The 23,170-nt window shown below is 36.1% G+C and overlaps 2 protein-coding genes across 5 annotated transcripts in view; both read right to left on the bottom strand.

The window, feature by feature from the left end:
* Window positions 1–658, bottom strand: part of TRPC1 (transient receptor potential cation channel subfamily C member 1) — a 64,468-nt gene extending 63,810 nt beyond the window's left edge. For 2 of the 3 annotated variants that reach the window (XM_007188082.3, XM_007188083.3), the window contains exon 1: window positions 1–658. In XM_007188082.3, the coding sequence (XP_007188144.2) occupies window positions 1–175 (175 nt within the window). In that variant the 5' untranslated portion in view covers window positions 176–658. The other variant, XM_057545191.1, reaches the window with a different exon arrangement.
* A 2,506-nt stretch (window positions 659–3,164) lies between these two features.
* PLS1 (plastin 1) overlaps window positions 3,165–23,170 on the bottom strand; it is a 108,354-nt gene continuing 88,348 nt past the window's right edge. For both annotated transcript variants that reach the window (XM_007188081.3, XM_057545969.1), the window contains exons 12-16: window positions 20,135–20,249; window positions 13,151–13,284; window positions 12,585–12,708; window positions 5,499–5,623; window positions 3,165–5,262 (exon numbers count right to left, since the gene is read on the bottom strand). In XM_007188081.3, coding sequence (XP_007188143.1) covers window positions 5,127–5,262; window positions 5,499–5,623; window positions 12,585–12,708; window positions 13,151–13,284; window positions 20,135–20,249 — 634 coding nt within the window. In that variant the 3' untranslated portion in view covers window positions 3,165–5,126. The remainder of the gene's footprint in view (window positions 5,263–5,498; window positions 5,624–12,584; window positions 12,709–13,150; window positions 13,285–20,134; window positions 20,250–23,170) is intronic.

The raw sequence follows: 23,170 nt of genomic DNA, 5'->3' as shown, positions 1-23,170 counted from the left end.
CCTTGTCGCACGCCAGCAAGAAAAGCTTCTCATTCAGGGTGTTCTCCTCCTTCACCTCCCGCACATCCTTCAGCGCCATCACCTCGTTCGGCGACGAAGAGGAGGATGGGGAGGAAGGCAGGGAGGAGGAGGAGGCGCCCGAAAGGTCCGTGCTCGGGTACAGGGCCGCCATCATCGCGGCCCATGAAGGGGGCAGGCCAGGAGACGGGGGCGGGGCCCCCACCAGCCCCGACCCCGACCCCAGCCCCGACCCCCGGCTGGAAAAGGGATGAGTCGTTCCCACGGCCGCCTCGGCGCGCGGCCCGTTGGCCCCGAAGGGCGTCGCCTCCCCACGGAGCCAGCACTCGCCCTCCACCGACAGCCCCAAATTGGTGGCGGCGCATGCGCGGCCCCGGGGCCAGCGCCCCCTCCCCAGCCGCCGGCGCCCAGGCCGAGCAGGTCCGCGCCCGTCCGGGGACGGCAGAGTGGCCCGCGCCAGGGCGGCAGCCGAGCGCGGGGCCGTGCCAGGAGCCGCAGGGGCCGCGCGGGGGGCGGCCCGGCCAGAGAGGAGGACGAAAATCGGTGGGAGAGGAGCTCCAAGAGGCGATTCTGCACCAGCCGGGCTCCAGGGCTGTGGAAACCGCCGACCGAGCTGCGCCCAGAGATGTTCGCAGCTCTCCTCACGTCATCTTCCGCTCGGTGAGAGCGACGACCACGGGGCGGGCTCGGTGGTGGGCGGGACCTGGGGCGGAGGCGGGGTCCGCGAGCGCACCGCCCCCTGCTCGGCTTCCAGCCTCGGAGGAAAAGGCGAATGGCCGGGTGTACTCTCTGCACAACCAGGTTGCAGGTTTGAGGTAATTTCCCCGCCGTCTCGGGCTGCACACAAGTTAAACATGCAGCGGGGTGGTTCACTGAGCCTCTGATGACTTAACGTTTAGTCGAAACCCCCCCGTGGAATTGTTGAATTATTGCATATTCCTTTGTCCTCTGCCTAAAGCAGAAAGGACAGGGCCCTCGCCACGCCACCAGACTTGTGTTCGTCTGTGTGTAATTATGTTGGGCTAGCTACCCTTGTTTCTAAAACCGTATTAAAAAAAAAAAAACTCCTTTGTGATATAAAATTGGCATAACATTTCTAGTATCATACATTTATTCGCATGTAACCATTGGATAAGCACATCTTTAGGATCTACTCTACGTCATAGTCCTTACCGTGGTTTCTTGTTCATCTTCACGTTTATAACTCGGATTTTAGAAGATGAGTGTTATTTAAGCAAAAGCTAACCGAAGTGCAGTAAGTGCTACTTCCTTGAATATTTTTTTTTTAAATTAAGCTTGTATTTAAAGCAGATTCTTGCACCTTTAAAAGCTGAGGGAGGGGGACTGGAAATTGTATCTCGAATAATTATTGCTTTCCACAGCCAACTGTGCAAAAATCTAAATTGCGCCCATAGTGCTTAGGTTTTTAAGGCAATACATAAATTTACTTGAGTACATGTATTTGAGAGAAATACTTCCTATTCTGTTCAGGTTGATTTGTTCCATCACTGTCCCGGCCAACTCTAACTCCCAAATTTCCTAAATATATCTTTCTCATCATTCACAGTGCTCTTTCGATCTTCTCTAAGAGGCCTTAGGTAGACAAGATTGCCCACCTTTCCAAACATTTTTATGTGTTTACTTCAAAACAGTTATCTATTAAATCATTTTAGCTTTTTCTTTCTTATCTCTAGTAGATCATAAATCTGCCCCATTCTCTAATGTTTAATATAGTTCTAAGTTTGTGTATTTAGTGGAATGTCAAAATTGCTCATTGTAAATCTGTGGCCAGTGAACGGAGTGGTACATATTTGGGTTTATCTGAGTGTGCTTACACACTCTTTGTAGTCCAGTAAAATTTTTTTCTCAGTAGCAGAACAACTAACCCGGACCCATCCAAAAGTTCCAGAGTGTTTAAGGGTAAAAATTCAGATGGCTCAGAACTATAGAAACCATTTTAATCTGAAGTTTTTTCAAGCTTCTGTGTTTAGGTGATTACTTTTCCATAAGGCTCCCACCGGGGCTGGACTGATTTCTTAGATTCAGGCGAATTCCAAGTTTACTTTAGGAGATAATCCTAGGAGGCATTCCAAAGTATTAGAGGGTTTTTCCTCATTCAAAGTAAGCTAGTGTTGCAACTATATCTTCAGAAGTCTTTTTGAATCATCTCAGATGCAGAATATTCTCTCTTGTTTCTTGGATCCTTTTTCATCCAGTGTAAATTGGGGTATTTTAAGATCCTCTATATGATTTATTTTTCATCTGTGATATGGAAACCGATGATAGAGCTATGATGAACATGCAAGATTCAGAAGCATGCAAGATTCAGAAGCAGCACGTTACTTAAAGCAACTCACCGAACCTCATATACTGAAGAGCCATCACAACTCCAGTTGTGATGGAGAACAGAAAATCCAGATTCAGATCTAGACCTATAAGTAACAGACCCTGTCTTCATCTCCAAACTCTCTACCTCTCCCTCACTACTTTTAGGCCACATTTGCCTATTTCTTTTCTTAAAATGCCTGCAAGACTCTTCCTGCCTCACAGCCTTTGCACTTGTTCCTTCTACTGAAGTTTTCATCTGGCTGCTCCTCCTACCATGCATACCTCAGCCTGACTATCACAATCTTAGAGAGACCTTCCCTGACCCACCCAAACTAAAAGCATCTTCACCCCAGTTCCTAAGTCTCTATCACATTTCCCTGTTTTATTTCTCTTAGTGCATTTATCACCATCTACAAATCCTATTTGTTTACTGTCTCTCTTTCTCCACTAGGAAATAAGATTCATGAGGCCAGAAAACTTTGTATTTTTCTCAGCTGAATCCGCAGTGTCTAGTATCATACCCGGATCATAATAGACAAATTTATGTTGATTAACTCAAATTATTTCATCACAAACTAAATTTGTAGTAATCATGTACTTGGTCTTTCCTAAAATTCTTCCTGTTAAAGAATCATAGAACCATCTTCACTCCTCCCAAAACAATAAATTTTTTGTTGTTGCTTTACTCATTAGTGTAGGAATTGTTCTCTTTTCTTTTCTGGAAAATAAGTTTATGATATATTAATTTTCCAGGTTATATATTTTTCTTTAAATGAAATAAATACTGACACATTTGTACATACACAGAATTTTTATTAAATATATTTTGTGAGAAAAAGAACACTCTAAAGTGCCAAAGTTCATGTAAATCAGATAACTTAGTGAATATAATGGTGAAAAAATCAAGAGGAAACGATTTAAATAATCTCACAAAAGAGCAAGAACATATTTTAATCTTCATGTAAGAAAACAATCGTCAAATGATAAAAGGAAAGGAAATCTCTTTTGTAGAATATATTTCAAAGTTCCACCTGTTGATGATTTCATTTAAAAAATTCTATTCTAAACACATGAGTAGTTGTACTCTTACCATCACGTATGTTTTAATCCATGGTAGAAGGGGGGTTTAGACTACTCATTCCCAGTGAGATAAAGTGACAGCATTTTTTGTTGCACAGCAGTACTGGTCACTGGCACTAACAGTGGAAGATGAAGGAAGTAAACTTCTGAACTCAATTGTTAGCAGAATCGGTCTACTGCTAAAAAATTCAGACAAAAATAGGTCTGAAGCATAGCTACTGCCAAGTAACGTAAGCATTAACCAAACATTGCCAATTTGAAGGAAACTGGGAAAAATGTGAAAATATGTTGAATATTAGCTTTGTGTTACTTTCTACTAAAGATATTCAGTGGGCATATTCTAAATTATTTAGGGCTAGAATATCAAAAATTAGCACGTGTAATATGAAGCTAATAATATGGTATCAACATGTTTTGAGAGCTGTAGCCAGTGTTTGAAGTCAGTTGAAAAGTAACTATATGCACATCCAAAATGAATATTTCTAAAAGAAATCTTCATGTACCAGATAGCTACAAACTGAAAAGTGTTATGCACCTAGTGGGAGCACAATAATTACTTAATGTTGGTTAACTGACCAATACAGTCATCCTTCAGTATCCAGAGGACTGGTTCCAGGACCCCCCCAAGGATACCAAAATCCGCAGATGCTCAAATCCTTTATATAAAACAGCTTAGTATTTGCATATAACCTACACACATCCTTGCGTGTACTTTAAATCATCTCTAGATAACTTATACCTAATATACTATGTAAATAGTCGTAAATACAATGTAAATGCTATGGAAATAGTTGCTGGCACTTGGCAAATTTAAGTTTTGCATTTTGGAACTTTCTGGAATTCTTTTTTTCAAATATCTTTGGTCACCGGTTGGTTGAATCTGTGGATGTGGAACCATTGGATATGCATGCATCAGATATGGAGAGTTGACTGTATACATACCATTTAAGAAAACCTGGGTAATTCAGGTGCAAAATATGTATATGTACACACATATTTCTCTAATAACGTCTTACCAACATATATATGCTGCATGTCATAGTTAAAGCTGTATTACCAAACCAGTACATGTAAAGTATCGATGCAGTTAAAATTAAGTTTTAAGTAAAAAGCTCCTGCTACTTATACAAGAGAATGTACTCTGAAGTTTATTCATGAGTTAGTCCTTATATATAAAAAAGTTTAATGTTAATGAACAATACTTGTCACTTAAAAATTTTAGACAGTATAGAAATTTACAGAAAAGTTAAAGTTTTGGACCACTTCACATAGTTGAAGGAAAAAAAATAAAAGGATTAAACTGGATTATGACTTTGAATACATTTATGATCAAAATCAACACACACACAAAATCAAAACACATTTCACAGCAGGACCTGCAGAAAAAGTTTTGCATTGATCATTTTTGAACCATGAAAAAGAATGAATTAGTCTTGTTTTAATGAGACTTTCAGGAAACAATAATTTAATCATAAATATCATCTTGAAAATGAACACACTCTTATTAATATCGACTGGTAAATTAATTGTCAACAAATCCTAGCTAGTATGAACAGGATATTAAATTCATTAATGATTCATACAACTGTGTTGAGCATACAAATAATCTCTGGTTTTAATACCCACTACATTTCAGAATTCTGTAAACTGTGAGGCATTCAATGTGTTTAATGTGGCAGAAAATCATAATAAATGTTTCATTATTTTATTTTGTTCAGTCCTTTTCCCATTAAGCATGCAAACACTGTCATAACCATCTTGGGTTTCACTTCCACGAGGTCATCAGGTAAGGCATATATCCGGGCACCGATCTTTCGAGCAACTGAAATGGCGTATCTTGAAAAGACAAGAAAAATATCTTGCTATTTGTTTTCACTTAATATATGTTAACAAAAGAATGAAACATTTTGACAAGGTTAACTTTACAAGAAAGTTAAGTTTGTGAGTCTTTAAATCATATTCCTCACATAAATTGTACTTAAAACTGTGAATTTTAAGGACATAATAGCCTCACCTGCAAGGATTAAGAACAAAAGAGCCACTATGTTCTAATATAAACCATAAAGGCTTACTTAGCATTGTTCAGCTTGTCCTCATCAGAAAGGTCTTCTCTCTTGATCATTTCTTGACGAACTGCATTTGGTGCAATGGCATCTATTAAATCCAAGACAGGTAAACTAGTGCTAATAGATTTGTCCTAGAAAAGAAAGAATAGATGAACATTCATAAACATCTTTTGTAAATGTCAGACCAGAAGATCATAACCATATAACTAAAATCAATTTATAAATTTTCATTATACTTAACATTCAGCTATTCTGCAAACAACATACATCACAAATCATTTAAAATATGCTTTTCCTTTCATCCTTACAGAGCTTACAGTATAGAGAATTGTCATCATACCTGGAATAAGGTTTGTGGATGTGACAATTCCTAAAGTATGCTAACTACAGTATCCATTCTGAAAAAATAAACAACTTTTGAAAGGGAATAGGAGATGAATTTTAAGTGAATAGTTTTGCAAATTCTAGTAACATTCTTCTTCTTACACCATGGACTCCTAAGCCTTCACTTAATATTTTTCAGAAAGAAAAATTAAAGTAATAGTGGAAAGGAACTAATATTTATAAAGGCATTATTCTTGTTGCTTTACATGTTCAGTTTGTTTAATCCTAACAGCCTAGTAATAAAGAAATTATAATCTCTCATTTTAAAATGAAGAACATGAAGGTCAGAAAGCTCAAAAGACCTGTTCACACAACCAGTACGTACAGAACGAGTATTTGAACCCACGACTGTCTGACTCTAATGCCCAAGATTCTCTCCACTTTTGAAGTTTCCTCCAAGGCAACTAAAAATGGACAACGAAATTCTAGTGGATAGAACACTGCTACTGAAGTCAGAAATCCTGGTCTGAATTGATTGTACAACTTACCAGCACTTGAACAAATTATTTGTTTTGTCTCTCAGCATGAATAGTAGCAACTGTCGCTTGCCTACCCAGAATCCACTCCTTACTACTTTCTCCATCCTACCAGAACCCACATGTTTGCTCTGTATCCATATATGGACGTGTGCTTCAAGGAAAATTAACCCCATCCACAGCTCCAAGAGCGACCCTGAATTAGTGTAGACCGTTTATTCTGTGGGTAAGGTGATAAACTTATTCTTTTTATGTATAGAGCAATACAGTGAATAACAGATATACTAATATCTATGGCATTAAAATGTCATGGGGGGAGGGGAATTTAGGAAGAAAATGTCTAAAAGACTCATTAGGCAAACAATAATGAAAAAAGGTTGGAAAAAATAGTCTAAAAAAGCCAAAGGGAGGAATCCCATCTGATTGCCACAGTGATTTATTTGGCAATCACTAATTTAATTTAACTTAATTTAATTTAATTTAATGTGAGGCCCTTACTATCCAGGAAGAGCTATGGAAAGCTAGCAACACCCCCTCCTGAATGTGAATGAGAGGATGAAACCTCTGGCACAACCAGCAGCTATCCAATGAGCAAGAGGAAAACCAACTTTAGAGGAAACCACTTTAGACGGCAAAGCAGAGATGGACAAAAGCTGACTGACATTCCTCAATTACTGGCTCAACCAATCCTAATGTCTACCCTGCCTCTGGATCTTTGCTATTGTTGTGTGCCTTTACTTTTGGGTTAAATCACTTTGAGTTTCTGTTACTTGAAGCCAAAAGCACCCATTCCTAATCACTACAATGGAACTGTCACAGGATTCTTGGGAATATTAAGATAAGTGAAGACATCTAGTACAGTTCCTGGCCAAAAGTGGTTCTTTTTTTTTTTTTTTTTAATTTATTTACTTATTTTTGGCTGCATTGGGTCTTCGCTGCACGCGGGCTTTCTCTAGTTGTGGTGCGCTGGCTTCTCATTGTAGTGGCTTCTCTTGTTGCAGAGCACGGGCTCTAGGCGCATAGGCTTCAGTAGTTGTGGCTCACGGGCTCTAGAATGCAGGCTCAGTAGTTGTGGCGCACGGGCTTAGTTGCTCTGCGGCATGTGGGATCTTCCCGGACCAGGGCTCCAACCCGTGTCCCCTGCATTGGCAGGCATATTCTTAACCACCGCGCCACCAGGGAAGCCCCCCAAATGCGGTTCTTAATAAATGTTTGATAAAACAATTTGAAGCCATGTGAAGAGTACAAAGTTCTTTTTGGGGCCATGATCTACTACATTTATTAATTTTAGAAAAATTTATATTCTTCATTTTCAGGAATGTTCATTTTATGAAACAGATTTTTGGGGGTGAAGTAGAAATAGAGGGATAAAAATAATAAGGGTCCTTAAGTCTATATGATGCTGGTAATCCAGATCTGGTTTTTGGGCATCTTTTCTATTTCTGAAAAACTCTCACACATACGTTCTCAATGTGTAGCCTGCAGACCGCCTACATGAAAATCACCTGAGGTGCTTAGTAAAAGCACAAATTAATCCTTGCGCTCAAAGTAATGTCAGATTATTTGTGGATGGGGCTAGGAATCTACATTTTTAATAAGCTTTCTAGAAGACTCTAATGTACACTGTTATACTCTCTAAAATTAAAGCTTAACATGCATGTCATTCTATAATAAATTAAAAATTTCTATGTGCTTTTCATATAATATTTCTATGATGATTCACAATCAGACAAGTGGCTTAATTGTGCTATATTTTGATTACTTGTTTACATATTTATGAGGGTGTTATTAAGTTTGGGGAAAATTGTTTTGTTTTTTATTCAGCTTTATTGAGTTAAAATTGACAAATAAAATTGTAAGATACTTAACGTGTACATCTTGATGATTTGATAAGATCCCTCCCATCTAATTAATTAATACATCCATCACCCTCACTTATGTATGTATTTTGTGTGGTGTGTGTGTGTGTGAAAACATTTAAGTTCTACTCTCTTAGCAAATCTCAGTTATACAAAAGAGTGTTAACTATAGCCACCATGTTATATATTAGATTCTCAGACCTTATTCATCTTATAGCTGAAAGTTTATACCCTTTTGTGGTATTTTAAATATTTCTTAACTTAGATTTAGGAAACAAGGATTTTTCCACCTATTTCCTTATGATTCACCTTGAGAAAAACTTTTACTGAGTTGAATGAAAAATTTAAGTTTCTAAAGATATTGGATTCCTTATCTTCCTATTTCCAAAAAAACAGGCCTATCTTCCAGCTCCCCTGATTTGCATATTATCAGTGAAAGACATTTTACTGCAAAAAGGGCAGGGGTTATTGTAAAACCCTTGGTTTAGTATATAAATACATTTTCATAATTTTTCTTTCACTTTCCTTAAGTTAATCATATAGAAATTACTTAAGCAAAAAGAATTTCTAGAATATTAAAGATAACTAGTCTAGAGTTTGGCTTGATTTTCTTTTTTTTTTTAAATATATTTATTTATTTATTTTATTTATTTTTGGCTGCACTGCGTCTTCGTTGATGCACGTGGGCTTTTCTCTAGTTGCGGCGAGCAGGGGCTACTCTTCGTTGTGCGCAGGCTTATTGCTGTGGCTTCTCTTGTTGCGAAGCATGGGCTCTAGGCACACAGGTTTCAGTAGTTGTGGCACGCTGGCTCAGTAGTTGTGGCGCACGGGCTTAGTTGCTCCACTGCATGTGGGATCTTCCTGGGCCAGGGCTCGAACCTGTGTCTCCTGCATTGGCAGGCGGATTCTTAACCACCGAGCCCCCAGGGAAGCCCTTGATTTTCAAGTTAGTGAGTTGTACCATCTCTTCTCTTAATTTGATATACATAACTAGTAGGACATTACATTCCATTGTTCCTCCTGTCACTTTTGAAAATAAAAGTGGAAAAACAGTGTTGTGGCCGCCAAAATTCCCTAAAAAAATCACAACAGGAACCTCTCCATTATGCCCTTTATATATTGGCAGTACCAGTAGTATAGTGTAGTAAGCTCCATTTATTGAGCCCTTAATGTGTGCCAGGTATGACTGAGCTATTTACATGTGTTAACTTATTTAGCTTGACAACAGACCCAGAAGATAGATACTATTAATACCTCCATTTTAAATATGGGGTAACTCAGGTATAGAGAAATTAATAATTTGCCCAAGGTTACATAGATACTAAATGTGAGCCAGAGATAAAATCAGTTTTATTCATCAAGAGATGTAACCCAGCTGTTAGTATAAACTGCTAAGATTTCTGGAAAACACACGCCCTCCTCACATGCTCCCTATTCTCCTTAGCTGATTTCTGTAGCACTGCTAACACCCCATACTGTGATTCCTGTTTTCTTATTTGCCTCCTTTCCTAAACAGTGAGCTCTTTGAGAGCATTTTGTAGTCACAGCACCTAGCAAAGTACCTGACACGGAGTAAGCTTTGAATATTTATGGAATGAATGAGCAGTATGTCACATAGCTAAGAAGTGGCTAAGCCTGTGTCAAACCCGGGGCCATACAACTCCATAGCTTGGCTTTCAGCCTGCAGTTAGATCTGGATATGAAATCCAGCTTTCTGCTTAATAGTTGATGACAGTGGACAAGGTATTTAACTTTTCTAATGCTCACCTTTTTGCTTATAGAGTTGAGAAAATTAAAAGAAGCAACAATGTGTGAAATGCTTAGCATAATGACACATAGGACTCAATAAATGGTAATTATGATTATTGTCATTAGCTGATATACCACCTCCTCATCTTCTTGGTGAGGAAAAATTACTTTGCAACTAAAATGGGTAAATTTGTCTTTTCTAAAATTTCTGGGTACAGCACTGCCTTGATTATGATTAATAGGTTCTTACTAGTACCATTTATCATAGCTTTCAAATATAACACACTGAGTTGGAAAAAACCTCCCCAGCCCGACTATTTTTTAGCATGCACTGCTATATTTCTTATTTATATTCTGTTTAAAGGTTTTATTATCAAGCATATATAAATACCAAGCACTTGTGCAATATGTTTCTACCACCTCAGTTCTAGTAAAACCATAGTCTCAAGTCTGCTTTTCTCTGTGAGCTCTCTCCCTTAAATGGGTTGTGTACTCCCATTTTTCAACTCTCTCTTCTATTCAACTGATCACCAAGCTTGTAATCCTAGTTTTAATATCTCTTTTCATCCAACTCTTCATTTCCTGAAAATTACCTCAAATTCAATAAGCTTAAAACTGAATTCATTGCCTTTTTTAGAAAGCAGCTGCACCTCAGACATCCCCATTTTTGTTATCAGTTTTCCAGTTACCCAGGCCCCAAACATCCAGTTTTAACTCCTCTCTCTTTCCTGTGCTTCCCTAAGTCAAGAAGCCAAACCCTACCTGTTCTTTTGCAAATAACTATCCATTCTTAAAGTTCCCAGTGCCCATCTGCCACCCCTACCCAGGATCCTTATCACCTCACACCTTGAGTTCTGCCTCAGCACTTTCCTTGCACTTACACCACTCTTGCTCCAACCCATCCTGCTCCCTACCTTCAGAACAGTATTCCTAAAGTACTGTGCTTATGTTACTCCCCTTATCAATGTCCTTTTTAAGGCCAGATTCCTCCACAGTCTTGGCCCAGCCTATACCTTGCACTATATCCCTTAGAAACAATCCTGTCTAGCCAGACTATTTCTCCTAACCTTCTCAGACTTGCCTTTATTCAAGGTGGACCCCCTTCTAGCTTATTATTACCCTCTTGTTCTCCACCAATTCAAATCCTGCCTCCATCTCTGATGCTCAAATAAAGTCCAACTGTCTCCACTAACCATTCAGTTGGAAATGATCAGTTAGATTTTTCCATAATATTAGTTGTATTATTTCTTTGGATTTTAACATTTACCCTGTAGTATTGTTACCTTCTCGGTTATACAAATTTTGTCTTTGAAGTAAATGGCAAACACTGTGAGAGCCAAAATAATTTCTTACATCTTTTTCTTTACCAAAAATGTTACTTAATAGTTAGAGCTCAATAAATATTTATTAATGTGCTTCTAAATATTTTCTCATTGTATTTAATGATATACATGCTTATTTTTCACAAATTAATGTACAAATGTATATAATTTCAGTATAACAATTTTAAAGAGTAACTGTCAATTAGAGAGTTTTATATGTCCCCTTTCCTGTTTTACATTTTAAGTTGTGTTTTATATCTAAAATATATAAAGACAAATCACGGACTAAAAATTCTTTTTTTAAAAAAAAAATAAGCAACAACAAAAACTCAATGTCATTAGTTCCTTCCAAGATGGAAAAGAAAGAAACAGTTGAACTAGGACTCAGGCAACATCTCTGTCAACATCCAGCTGTCCACTTTGGGGCTCAGTTTTCGATAAAGAACAGAAGATTGAATTTATCAATTTCTGACATTTCTTCTGCTCTACCATGTTGCCAAACATATATAGCAAAGGCAAAGAAGAAAATAAAGATGGTTAGATAACTCTTGGGAGAGCTTAGGGTTTCATCTATTTGCACTCTTATTTCACTAAAAAAAATACAAATTGATGGCTAATTTTTCACATATAATAAAATCACAAACACAAGGTTCACTGAACGAATGTGTACAAGCAGACATGCTTATTTTTAGCTAATATCAGCTTGCATGCAAAAGCAAAACACAATGGAAATGCATGAGAATTAGTCGGTATGTATGTGCAGACTACATTTTGAGTGCTTTATGAATCATCCACAAATGCTCGGAAGTGAGCGTTAAGTGCCATTATGAAGCCAGATGACAAGATTTTGTTTTTCCTACCAGTTTTCTCAATTCCCACTTGAATCGGTTTGGCTGGCTCTGTTATGCCTTGGAAATGATGTCAATACAATTCTGAGACTGCTGCTGGGGAGCACAAAACATTATAGGTCCTATATAAGCAATGTCTTTTTATCTTTCTTTTTTCATTTGACAATTGGATTTTTGGCTCAATTTCTTTTTTAAGATTAGATGACTGAAGTCCGATAATATTAACCTGCATTTATACTCAATAGGCTAACCAGTCAAAAATATAAGAATTCAAACTGAATATTTCTGGTTTACACATGCCAAATAATTAGTATGCCTAAGCTCATCAATTGTGTGTTTCTGAGATACAACATTGATGTAATTCTAAACCTAAACCAATGTAATTCCCAATACAAATTCCTTCTTAAACTTAGTTTCTCCCCACCCCCCAAACTTTTAAATAGCTTTTGATTACCTTGAAGCTGGAAATAAAAGTATTTTTGTTTGCACTTTTAAGAGTCTGATTGACCCATTCAATGATAATTGCATCATTTACTTTTTCACCCTCTCCAAGATCCGATAACACATTCAACGTGTACCTGTAACAGAAGAGATGCATATTTAAGACTGAAAGGGGTAAAATTTGCTCTCACATCACATATCAATATTTAGATGAATATTTAAGAAATATTTCAGTTCTAATAAATATTTCTAATTTTAGTCTGGTAAGCTCTAGTACAGAGCTTAGTAATCAGAAACAAAAAATACTATATGGTATTTTTAAAAATTAAAACAACTCCTTACAAAGCAGTGTTTCAGAGGCATTAATAAAAGTAATTGTGTTTCTAGAGATTGACCCACTTTTAAAACAAAATATAATTTATGAAAAATTTATTATCAACAACAAATCATTTAAAAATTAATATATTTCACATTGTATGTTTCTTCTGTGTTTGCTATTCTTCAAAAATAGCTAAAGTTTTAGTTCAGTGACTTGTTGAAGGAAACGGACAGTGATGTCACAAACAAATCAGCCTTTACCTTCTCATCAGCTGCCACACCAGTGCCAGAGTAAGTGTGGAATTCCCTTCATTTAAGTCCTGCCCAGCAATGCCAACCAAGGAGAATTTGGCCTTATTCTTCCCAAGTTCCACTGCATAGTTACAGTTTTCGATCTGTAAATAATAGTAAGTAAACGTTTTGGTATAATACAAATTTTTTAATATATTTCTTAAATATGCCAGCCTAGTTCAGTCATCTGAAAAATCATTATGATGACACTGAAAATTTATATGACAGAACTTCATTTCCTAATACCCAGTGAAATTAAGGAAATAACTATTCCCATTTTATAGTTGAACATATCAAAGCACTGAGGGGTTAACCTAGATAGAGAAACAACTGGCTGAAAAGTTTAAAGATCCTCTCTTACTCTAAAAGTCTTGACTGTCCAAGATTACACAGCTGATTAGTGGCAAATCTGAGACTAAAAACCCAGTTTTCTGCATTTCATCAATAGAGGTAATCAATGTTGTTTTGTCTACATTTAAAATTAAGGAATAGAGAAATTGTTTCATTAAGAATCTAACTTCATCTCCAGTATTCTATATCTAGATCTCACTCATCCTTTAAAATTAAGCTTTTAGCCAATTTTCTTCATCAAAGGATTAAGCTTAACTGTATCATCTGCATCCCTTGATGAACTGCCAATCATGGTTATTTTATAATGCTTATGCACCATCTTTTACTTATACTTAGCATTTTATGAACTTTCTTTTGCCAACCATACATAAGCTCCTTTTAAAGGGCAAAAACTATAAAGTGTACAAATCTGTATCATACTCTACCCATCCCTAGCCCAGGACTCAGCACAGTGCCCTGTCTACAGTAAGAATCTGATGAATGAACACCAAGTAAATTATCTACCTAACTACTTCTTTCCAATGGTATAAGTACAATTAAATTTTTTTTGTCTATCCTGGGCTCTACAGAAATTTATTATCTCCAGTCATCTAGTACTATACTTCTTACCTCAGAACATATATATATAAATGTGTGTATGTACATATATATATACACATACATATATATATATACCTTTCCCCCAGTGAAATTGTAAGATCTCATAATATCACCAGTAATAAAAGGTGATTAAATATTTTTTTAGACTAAAGTAAACATTTAGTTAAGAAAAACAGTATAACTGGTTTCTCCTGATTTTCTTTCCCAAGTTAGTTAAGGCCTCATTAAAAAACAAGTAAACCTGAGATACAAAGATACACTTTTTTCTAAGAAGAAGAAAATATTTCCAGGAAAGGTGAGAAAAGGACCCCACAATAACAGAATTTGTACAAATTAATGGATACTGTACTTGCAAAAAGAGAATCCAAATTCCCAGAGGTCAGCCTGTTACAAATAAAAATGCAAGAAGATACTCTGAACCTGCTGTAATATTTGCCTGGTTCCCTTAATAAATCAAATCTTTGATATGTATTCATCTTTTTACATGCATGGAGATAATATTCCAAAATTCTCTTTCCTACTAGTCACTTAATATTATAGATTTAGTCTTCCAAATAGAAATATGCACATATTAAAAAAATGAATTCCTAGTTTATGGAAAATAGCAGAGCCCTGATTATGTAATAGTGTGAACAGGAGAGATAAAAACCAGCATATTTTCCACTGCCACTCATTTTAACAGGAAAATTTTCTAGCAAATTGTAATAACCACTCATGTAAAATGTGTTCCAATGAAGGGCCATCTGTTTTATGGTTAGTTTGACCAAAGTTCCTGAGGGGAATGACAGTGAGAAAGGAGCTCAGGGTTAATAGTCTAGAGGGCTAAGATGTTGATGTGACCAGCAATGAAAGAGAAACTGGAAATGGATGCTAGCGTAAGGGAAACGGTATGTTCTACTTTTCAGCAACATTTGATTTCAAGTTTGGCAAAATACTTTTAAGATCTGGAGAGGTACCAAACTAGAGAAAGAGTAAGAAATTAGGTTCCTAGAGGTAACCATATTTATGGTAGTACTTAACACTCTAAAAAGGGATCTGCTCCCTGAGGATGTAAATACAGAAAGTTAAGATATTAGGCCAAGAACTGAGCCTTGGAAATTCCTAGAGTTGTCGGGCTAAAAGTTGAAGACCCTGTGAAAGGTAAGAATGAATACAAAGCACGAAAAAATTGCAGAATATAGTCTTCATAGAATTAATGGAAGAAATGATTACCAAGCACTTCAAAAGTGAGGCTTAGATCATTTGGAAAATGAGAAAAATTACATAATGGGATACAGAGTTCCAAGAGAAAAGCAATACTGAAGAAATAATGAAGAAAGACTATTCAAGTGGTGCAGCTTTATGAACTTTACAAATGAAGCAAGTGACATCCGCTGATGAATGCCAAAGTCCATAAAATAATTCCCTGGATACCATTTCATGAAAGTACTGCTTCTTTAATTTTAAAACATCTTGAACTTATTTCAGGCCTTGTGTTTCATTCTATAAATAGCTAGTATTTGCTGAAAGGAAGCATTCTACATATGATTGAGATATCTTATAATTAACAAAAAATTCCAGATATAATGAATGAGTGGTTCAGTTTTGTTTTCCTGTTACATGTAAACTGATACAGCCACTATGGAGAACAGTATGGAGGTTCCTTAAAAAACTACAAATAGAACTCCATACGATCCAGCAATCCCACTACTGGACATATACCCTGAGAAAACCATAATTCAAAAAAGAGTCATGCGGGGGCTTGAATGAAAAGAAATGAAGGCAGGGGCTTCCCTGGTGGCGCAGTGGTTGAGAATCTGCCTGCCAATGCAGGGGACACGGGTTTGAGCCCTGGTCTGGGAAGATCCCACATGCCGCGGAGCAACTAGGCCCGTGAGCCACAACTACTGAGCCTGCGCGTCAGGAGCCTGTGCTCCGCAACAAGAGAGGCCACGATAATGAGAGGCCCGCGCACCGCGATGAAGAGTGGCCCCCACTTGCCGCAAGCAGAGAAAGCCCTCGCACAGAAACGAAGACCCAACACAGCCATAAATAAATAAATAAATAAATAAATAAATAAATAAATAAATAAGTCATGCACAGGGAGATCGGTGCTTTGTGACCACCTAGAGGGGTGGGATAGGGAGGGAGACGCAAGAGGGAGGAGAAATGGGGATATATGTATATGTATAGCTGATTCACTTTGTTATAGAGCAGAAACTAACACACCATTGTAAAGCAATTATACTCCAATAAAGATGTTAAAAAAAAAAAAACCAACCTATGTGAAATTAGCTAACGAAATTTCCTGAATTCTACTCCGAGAATTATAGGCATATCAAATAAAATATAAAACGTAGACAGTCCAACCACTAGAAATACTGAAAAATATGAATATATATATAAATCTCTTGTAATTATACTACCCATTTAATTACTTTAATATTATGATGCCTTTCTTTTTTGTCATTCTTTCAAAAAAATAGGGCTTTTAAAAAAATCTCGAAGTCTATAAATACATACATATTCTAGGGATCTGGAGGAAGAAGACCTTTTTGAATGCACGTGTGTGTGTGTGTGCGTGTGTGTGCATGTGTGTGCGTGTGTGTGTTTTAAACAAATTAGATTCATATGTATATATACAATTTTGTATCCTCATTTCCATGTCACTATTACTAAAACACTAAAAACGCTATTTTGTAATAGTACCTTTTACTTCATTTTAGGGTGTATCCCAATTTATTACCCCTTTGTTGAACAACTAAGTTGTTTTCTTTTTTTTTGTTCTATAAACATTGCTATGATGAGCATTTTGGCACACAACTTCTTGTCTGACTTTCTGATTATTTCATCAGGATAGATAATAAGTGAAATTATTAAGTCAAAGGACTTTTTGAAGATTATTGATATGTATTACTAAACTGTTCTAGAAAGGTTACACGAATGAACACTCCCTCTAACACTGAATGCAGTGCAATCCAATTGTTTCTTATTTTAAATTGCATTTCTTTATTGTGGGTGAAAAGTTTTTCATGTGTATATTATCCATCATTATTTCTTTTTCTACAATTTTTTCACTCATATTGTTCACTCCCCAATTTTGCTATTACAGTTTTAGTAATAGTAATCGAGTTTTAGTAATTGACTCATGTGAACTATTTATATGTTAAGGATATTAACCATTTGTCGTTTTGTTGCAAATGTTTCCAAGTTTGTTTTTATTTGCTTTTTAATTTTGTTTATGGTGTTTATTTTTGCATACAGAAGTTTTAAATTTATATGTATCTACTGTATCAATTTTTTCCTTTGTAATTTATCACACAAAGAGTAGATTATCACTCACTTCTATTTTCTTAAAGTTTTATTAAACATTTACCCCTTTACTTTCATTCCATTGGAATTTATTTTGGTGGATGACACATGGTGAAAATTGCTTTTTTCCCCTAACAAAATAGTTAACCAGTTGTTCTGGCATCATGTTTTGGATGATCCTTTCTTTCCCTACTGAATTTAGTAAGCACCTTGTCATATATTAAGTTCTTATATTCTAGGATAGGTTTCTAGGCTACTCTATTTCATTCCATTCTTATATACCTATTAAACTATTTCAATTACTTTAGCTTTATAAGTTTTTTATATTTTCTAACAGTTCCTCCCTCAATATTCTTGGAAAATGTTCTTGATGATTTAGGCCTATTTCTTTTTCCAATGGAACTTTAGAATCACTTTATAAATCCCATCCCCCAACACACACAAACACACACACACACACACACACACACATATACATAAAAGGAGACTTCTTCTAATTCTAACTGGAATTATTTTTCATCTGTAAGTTAATTTGCAAGAATTTTATAATATTTAGTCTTTTTATCCAGGAATATGGTTATATTTCCATTTATTCCACTAGAGATAGTTATTAAGTCATACAACTGCAGGTTGATTTCATAGTAGCCATATTGATAAGTTATAACAATTTGAGTCCATTAATTTGTATTATATATTTAAATTATACACATCATTTATTTTATTTTATTATTATTATTTTTTTGACTGTGCCACACGACTTACAGGATCTCAATACCCCAACCAGGGATTGAATCCAGGCCACGGCAGTGAAAACCCATAATCCTAACCACTGTGCCACCAGGGAACTCCCATATACACATCATTTTAAATGAAAGGATAAAGTTAAATGAAAGATTCCATATATGTGCGTTAGCATACAGTATTTGTTTTTCTCCTTCTGACTTGACAGACTCTAGGTCCATCCACCTCATTACAAATAACTCAATTTTGTTCCTTTTTATGGCTGAGTAATATTCCATTGTATATATGTGTCACATCTGCCCCATCTTCTTCATCCATTCATCTGTCGATGGACATTTAGGTTGCTTCCATGTCCTGGCTATTGTAAATAGTGCTGCAATGATCACTGTGGTACATGTGTCTTTTTGAATTATGGTTTTCTCAGGGTATATGCCCAGTAGTGGGATTGCTGGGTCATATGGTAATTCTATTTTTAGTTTTTTACAGAACCTCCATATTGTTCTCCATAATGGCTGTATCAATTTACATTCCCACCAACAGTGCAAGAGGGTTCCCTTTTCTCCATATCCTCTCCAGTCAGTACTGATGAACCTAGTGGCAGGGCAGGAAAAAGACGCAGAAGTAGAAAAAGGACTTGAGGACACAGTGGGGGAAGGGGAAGCTGGGACGAAGTGAGAGAGTGGCACGGACATATATATACTACCAAATGTAAAATAGATAGCTAGAGGGAAGCAGCCACATAGCACAGGGAGATCAGCTCGGTGCTTTGTGATGACCTAGAGGGGTGGGATAGGGAGGGTGGGAGGGAGACGCAAGAGGGAGGGGATATGGGGATATATGTATACATATAGCTGATACACTTTGTTGTACAGCAGAAACTAACACAACATTGTACAGCAATTATACTCCAATAAAGATATTTAAAAATAAATAAATAAATCATCTACTTCTTAAAAAAAAAAGTTAAATGAATGTATAAAAATTTTAAAGTCCTACATACTTTTACTTTATAAAGCAAATGAACCTGATATAGAAGGTAGAAAGGAAAAGTTGAATATTAAACCAGCAATTCAACAGAACAAGCAGGTACACCAAGGATACCACAGATCCCCTATTTGAGGAAGGAGAATATTGGAGACAAGCACTTCCTTTACCACTCATCTGCCAGCTATTCTCCCACCAACTGTAATCAAGTCACTGTCCTGCTCAAAAACGTTTAACGGCTTCCCAGTGCTTTCAGTTTAAAACCCAAACTCTTTAATCTGACATTCAAGGCTCTCAACATCTGGCTTCAATTCAAATTTTTGGCATTCACACTCACTTCTTACCTATCAGAAACCTCTGCTATAGCCAAACTATTCTTCCTAATCGTCAGCCCCCTCTCCAGTCTCCTTCTGCCAAAATTCTATCCATTTCTCAGAGTATAACTCAAGACTACCTCCTGCATGAAGCCTCTGATAAGTGCAGCCTGTGGCTTTTTCTTCCTTAAAACTGATAATATTCACTTTTGCATACACTGTACTGTATTGTAGTTATTTGCACACATATCTCATTTCTTTACGGTTTCCTAAGGGCCAACTCCATGCCTTTTACTATTTTATATCCTGGCATTGCACTGTACAGGTCATAGTTAGTCAATAAATATTTGTTGAAAAATATTAACAAATAACCAGTGAAGATCTGCAAGTTCTGGTGATTATAAAATAGGAATTCATTTATGATACATCTCAAAGAACGTTAAGTATCACAACTTGCTAAAGATAAAAACAGTTACATACAGTATCTGACTCGGGGGGACTGCCTTCATTTTTCCAAACATTAAAGCTCACTTGTAAAAAGGCTATTAAGCTTAACACATTTTGGGTTGAATCTGTGGGGACAGACCACACTTTACTAAGCTTTATGAAACTCTAAATCCTCTGTTTTCTATCTGAACAATAATAAAATATCCATAGTCATTATTTCATTCACCTTCTTCATGTTCCCTCCAAGAGCAGGATACGGAGGTTTGTTGACATGGCTCCAATCGACTGGCACGCGGATCATTTCGTAGAGCTGAAAGATGACTAAAGCATCTGCAAGGTCACTAAGACAGGAGGAAAAGAAAATGAAGGAGAAGGAAATGTTGGTACTACCTGATTCTATTAAGTGCACTGGAGATGGGCTTATATCTATAAAAATACAACAGGGTCATTTAATGCTTAAAGAATGGCAGGCAGAACGGATCCTTTGACCCAAAAATTCTAATCTAGGAATCTGTCCAAATTTTTTTTTCATAAATGTTTACAAAGATATATGTACAAGGATATTCACTCCCAGAGTATTTATTAATTTGCAAACAATCTAAAGGCCTGGCAGTAGGGGCTGTTGAATAAATTATCCATACCATGGATTCCTGGGCCACCATAAGACACAATAAGGTAGATCTCTATGTACTAACATGAAAAGCTTTACACAACATATTACGTTTAAAAAAGCAAGAGGCAGAACACTGCATACAGTTTATTACCTATTAAAAATATTTTCAAAATTAGTAGTATTTAAATACCTCTGTGTGATATGGACTGTTAATAGCAATTACCTCTGGTCAGGAAAAAAAGGAATATGGGAGGAGTAAAAAGGGATTATCATATTTTATTTTGTTCTACTTAACGTACATACTTCCTGAAGCTTGTGCAGTGAGAATGAGTTCATCTATTACTTATGTATTATGGTTTTTAAAACTTTAAAAAAATAATTATATAAAAATCACAATAGCTACTCAGTAGGAAGCTGTTCATGTTAAATAGCGAGCATTAAGAGGAAGGAATTTATGAGCAAGTAGGAGTTACTGAAGTAATAATACTACTACTTTGTATTCAGAAAAACACATTCTTCTGAGGTACGCAGAGTATGTCTATTGAGTCTGTTTTCAATTCTGTATGCTAAGGACATAATGCAACAGTGATTGATTTTTTAATTGCTAGCTCTGTGATGAATTACCTGACTTTTCTCCCTCGACAGCTTGTTCATTGAGTTATGTTTTGCTAAGGTTCATATTAAAGTTACTTTGCATCTCTGAGCACACACCATATGACCGTGAAGGGGGCTGGACCCTGTGCTGAGTGAAGGAGGGAGAAAGTCCTCCTTTGATGAAGGTAATTAAGAGCTAAGTTATCTATCAGCACATGGAGAACTTTGTATGAAAAATAAATCACTGAAGTAGTTGTATAGGTTCTGAAATCTCATCTATTTCATGAATTTTTTCTTTTTTACTCTGAAGGAATTCATTCTTATTTCTATGTGGTATGGTTTATTACTCATGTCTTACAAATAGGGAAACTGATGCCCAGAGAGTTAAAATGATTTCCAGAGAGTTTAAGATGTGCTCCAGAACCAACTTGTCATAGAAAAATTCTAGGACTAGTAGTTCTTAAAATATATTTAATAACCTGTTGAGAGGAGAGAATTTTCAGTTAAAATCAATCTAAATTTTTATTTTGCTTTGGTCTGGGTTTGGTTTGGTATATGTAGGTGGGGAGCTAAAATCACTTAGAGGTGGGTTTAGAAATATGAGCCAGACACAAATTCATGGACACATAGTTCTGGTGCCAACTAGACCTCTGGTTATTGTTTTTCTATATCCCGATGGTTCTTTTTAAGGTTATGTTATTTTTGAGAATTTTCTGAATTCCCTTTCCCGCTCCAAAAGTTACATACACCCAGAAGCCCTGTGCTAGCAGTTCAGGATCTAAATAACTAAAAATAATCTTTAGCTAAAAAAATTTGGTCAGTTCTTCTCCACTGTCAACCACAGAGAACTCTAGTGTTCCTGACATATATGAAGTTACCATGAAGTTTCAACAAAGCCTAATCCCCTAGTTTTAAATTTATTTCTTAATTTAAAAAGAAAACACATGCTCATTGTAAAAAAAACAAAACAAAAAAACCCCATATTTAAGTTACTAAGTTTGAAAATAAAAGTCTCCTCACTACCCTACCCTCTCTAGGTTATATACAGTTTGGTATTCATCCCTCCAGATTTTTCAAAAATTCATATACACACATGTATATACTCAATTTTAAAATAATAATGATATCACGGTAGCCCTATTATTAGTTTCTCTCAATTATATATCATAGACATTCTTTCAAATGAGTCCATAAAGATCTAACCCCTCTTTACCTTCAGCATTTGAGTCTTTTACTGCCCTGCTACTATTACAGAAGTTCCAGTCTAAATATGTATATCTCTTATCATCTAGCTAGGATTTACACACTCCTATTAAAGACTTTATTAAATTAAGTCTGTCACATCAACGCTAGTTACCAGAATCAGGCAATACCGGTTTTAAAGACTATTTTGAATATACACCAAGAAATAACTGCACCATAAATCTCAGCCAGTGAACGTGGTCTTTTGTGGAATTAATCTTCAGTTCATATTTTAAATAATAATGAGTTTCCTTGGTGTGTAAATTATTAATAGGTTTAGTTAATTAGACCTTTTTCCTAAAAAATATACAGTTAGCTGAAGTTGAGTTCTTTTGCATTTTTAAGGCATGCTGGTAGATCTTATTATAAAGAGAGAAGGAAGGTTTCCTCTCATCTACACCTAGAAAGACACATTGTTAGCACTACCAGAGAGCACAGAAAATGATTCAATAAAATATTTTCTTAGTCCTACCAATGTTAATAACATGTCATCATTTTTAAACAAGAAAGAACAAAATAAACAAGTACTCAGGGAAACCAAGTTATTTCTACAAATTAGAAAAAATATGCTGAACAAATTATGGGACAGTTGAAGTTTTGGGCAAAAATAAATAGAAAGAATGTGAATTATAATGAAAAATACTGATAAAATGGTAAGAGCAATTTATAAAATATTACTGTTCTTCTAATCCGTTAAAGTTGAAATAATTTATTATTTTCCTGATTAGTAATTATTAAAAAGCAAGATGAACTGATTATCTTTACTAAATTGGTTATTTATGTCATCACAAATTATAACTATTATCATAATCT

Source organism: Balaenoptera acutorostrata, chromosome 4 (assembly GCF_949987535.1).
Source record: "Balaenoptera acutorostrata chromosome 4, mBalAcu1.1, whole genome shotgun sequence".
In the NCBI taxonomy this organism is placed as follows: domain Eukaryota; kingdom Metazoa; phylum Chordata; class Mammalia; order Artiodactyla; family Balaenopteridae; genus Balaenoptera; species Balaenoptera acutorostrata.
The sequence above is the reverse complement of the archived record's forward strand: the minus strand, read 5'-3'. Positions and strand labels throughout refer to the sequence as shown.